Source organism: Bison bison, unplaced genomic scaffold, assembly GCF_000754665.1.
Source record: "Bison bison bison isolate TAMUID 2011002044 unplaced genomic scaffold, Bison_UMD1.0 scf7180017864375, whole genome shotgun sequence".
Taxonomy (NCBI): Eukaryota; Metazoa; Chordata; class Mammalia; order Artiodactyla; family Bovidae; genus Bison; species Bison bison.
Window position 1 is genome coordinate 5,062,533 of NW_011494947.1, and position 3,368 is coordinate 5,065,900.

Below are 3,368 nucleotides of genomic sequence, written 5' to 3' on the forward strand. Positions count from 1 at the left end.
ATGCAGGATCTTAGTTCCCCGATTAGGGCTTGAATCCAGGCCACAGCAGTGAAAGCGCTGAGTCCTAACTACGGGACCACCAGGGTATTCCTAAATGTCTTTTTTTTTTTTTAATTCAACGAACATTGCCTGACTGCTCTCAGCTGGGCACTGGGGATAAAAAAGATGGGTTAGGCAGGGTGGCCACCTGAAACTCCTGGTCCATCCTGGAAGCCAGACAGCATCACATCGTGGTGGTACATGCAGCTTTAAATTTATTAAAAACTGTCCACGCACAACCCATCTGTTTAGCAAGTGTGTATTTGGTGCCTTAGATGTGCTCTGCCTTGTGCTGATACCTGCTGGGGATACAGATCTGCCCCAGAGCTGGCCCTCTACAGGAGACAGGGACAGTGGAGCCCAAGGGTGACAAGGCAGCTGAGGCCCCTGCCCCATGGCGTGCACCTCCCCATGCTTGTTTTGCCAGGCGAGGTTCAGAAGGCTTTACACCGCTCACCCTGATTTCAGCAGCCCCAGCTGGTAGGTTTCTTCTCAAAGGCATCTGCCAATGACACCCGGTGCAGGAAGGTCCGAGCTCGGAGTCTGCCAGCTCTCTGAGTGTTGGTCAGAGGGAGGAGGGCTCAGGGACCTTGCGTTGGAGATCTATTTCAGGTCTTCATCCCTCTGAGTCGCAGTTACCTTATCTATAAAAGGCAATCATTGTGGTTCCTACCTTGGTAGGGTTTGCTCTGCAGGTCCAACTGCATGATTCATGGATAGTGTTTAGAATGGGTGCTGTATAAATCTTTGATCAAGATGCAAAAACAGCTGAGTTGGGAGGGACAAACTCAAGTGCCACCAGGTTTGGCCGAGAGGGACAAGCAGCGAGGTAGGCTGGGTAGACGCCATGCCAGCTTCCGTGGTCACAGCTAGTGTTCATTTCAGATGCTCAGAGCTCATGAGGACGTGGCCCCAGGATGGCCAGATCCTCTGAGTTTGTTAACAGAGCAGAAAATCTTAGAATGTCGAAAGGGCTGATTTCTGTAAAGGATTCATTGTCTTAAAGATCCTGCAAAACAGAACAAGCAGAACACCTTCTGAGGCAGATGGTGACTTTGGATCTGAACAGATGACAGTTGTCAGCTCAGGCTTAAACTGAGGGCAGAATAAGGAAGTCTTGTTCTTTATTGCCAGGGCATGGAAAATGGGGCTAAAAGTCCTTAAATCAACACTGTGTCAGACATAAACTGTCCCTGAGTGGGCTACAACTGTGTGTCTTTTATCGACTAGATTGAATATTCCCATATCCTTTACAGGCCTCCATAAACCTGTATTCCCAAAGGGGCATGGAGGCCTGGGGTAGGCAGCAAGTCTTCTCTCCAATGACAGTTTGCAGACTTGTTGGATTGGCTCCTGCCTCTTATGAGATGATGAGGTGGGGTAGGAGGGCAGCTTACTGTGCCCTCAGTCTGTGCTGATCACTCTCTAGGCATTTTGAATTGAATCCTTAAAACCTGATCAAGCAGATGCTATTTTCATCCCCTTTTTATAGATAAGGAAATTGAGGCTCAGAGAGACAAAGTAACTTACCTTAAGCACACACAGCTAGGATGGGGCAGAGCCAGGATTCAGGCTCAGAACCAGAGGTTCCCAATGTTGTGATGGGCTTTTACTTATAAACTGGGACAAGAAAAATGGGACTTGGGCAGAGGAGAAAGTGACCTAAAAGAAATTCTGAAGAGCTGAGGTTCATATTTACCTAACGAACATATAACTGACTCCTAGTCTGTGCCAGGAACTGCTCTGAGTGCTTTATAAATATTGACTTATATAACCCTAACAAGAAAGTGCAATGTAGGGCCTCATAGGGCCTTAGCAACAGAAACCAGGGCCAGAAATGTGGCTGATGGGAAAGCAGAGGCCTTGAGCATAGAATCTCAGCTCTGCCACGTGTCACTGGAATGACCTTTAGAAAGTCATTCCAACTGCCTAGCCTCTGTTTCCTCATCTGCAAAAAGGGTTGATGAAGTCCTTGGAGCTGATACAGGTGGTCAGGGGTATTCCTGGGTGGAGGAGAAGGCAGGGTGGAAGCTACGTGCCCAGGACTTCCTTTCTTTCTCTCTTCCTCCCCCTGCAGCCTCTGGTCCGAGAGCTGTGCCGCAGCTGCGCCGTGGTGTCCAGCTCAGGCCAGATGCTGGGCTCTGGCCTGGGCGCCGAGATTGACAGCGCTGAGTGCGTACTGCGCATGAACCAGGCGCCCACCGTGGGCTTCGAGGCAGACGTGGGCCAGCGGAGCACCCTGCGGGTCATCTCCCACACGAGCGTGCCTCTGTTGCTGCGAAACTATTCCCACTATTTCCAACAGGCCCGGGACACACTCTATGTGGTGTGGGGCCAGGGGAAGCACATGGACCGGGCGCTGGGTGGCCGCACCTACCGTGCGCTGCTGCAGCTCACCAGGATGTACCCCGGCCTGCAGGTGTACACATTCACCGAGCGCATGATGGCCTACTGCGACCAGGTCTTCCAGGACGAGACGGGCAAGAACCGGTGAGCATGAGCCGGGGAGCTGGCCTGCTGGGGATCTCCCTGGCAGCTGGCGGCCTGCCTTCTCCAGGAGCCTCTGGTCCACTAAGGGTCTGCTCTGTCTGGCACTGGGGCTCAGCAGTGATAGAAGCAGGCATGGTCCTGCCCTCTGATGGGGACAGGAATCAGAGAGACTGTCATCATCGAATGACCATATAGATGTTCCACACGGCGGTGAAGGGCGTTCGGCCTCACCAGTATACACTGTGGCGGAGTGGTGGCGGGGGATGGTGGTGGTGGTGACCAGTGTGGGGCCATGGCAGGGAGCTCTTCTCTTTGGAGGGGATGTTCTAAGACCTGAATTGGTTTCTGATGTCCCTTCCAGAAAATGAAAGTAACAGTGGCAGTTCTAACAGCCCTTTTTGTGCACCAGGTACTGAGCTAAGTACTCTTGCTTTCAAGACCTCATTTTATCCAACACCCAAGAGAGCACTTGAACTCCTATGGCTTCCTTATCTGCACACTGGTTTCTCCCCCACCTCTCTAGCTCAGAAAATACAGCCACCAGCCTCCAGTTTTTTAGTCAAACACTTGACTTTGCCCTTGACTCCCCTTGTTTCATCACCTGCCACATAGGATGGGCTCTCGAATCTCCTTCCTTGTCCATGGGTACCTCCTTGACCAAAGCCACCATCCTTCTCTGTTTTTTGGTAATATTTTATTTTTTTATTTATTTGACTGTGCCTGGTCTTAGTTGCAGTACATGGGATCTTTGTTATGGCATGCCAGATCTTTAGTTGTGGCATGTGGACTCTTAGCTGTGGCATGTGGGATCTAGTTTCCTGACCAGGGATCGAACCTGG

General features: G+C 51.2%; 1 protein-coding gene across 3 annotated transcripts in view; it reads left to right on the top strand.

Annotated features, from left to right (window-relative positions):
* ST6GALNAC4 (ST6 (alpha-N-acetyl-neuraminyl-2,3-beta-galactosyl-1,3)-N-acetylgalactosaminide alpha-2,6-sialyltransferase 4) overlaps nt 1-3,368 on the top strand; it is a 9,443-nt gene that overhangs the window by 2,727 nt on the left and 3,348 nt on the right. For all 3 annotated transcript variants that reach the window (XM_010856885.1, XM_010856884.1, XM_010856886.1), the window contains exon 4: nt 2,117-2,529. In XM_010856885.1, the coding sequence (XP_010855187.1) occupies nt 2,117-2,529 (413 nt within the window). The remainder of the gene's footprint in view (nt 1-2,116; nt 2,530-3,368) is intronic.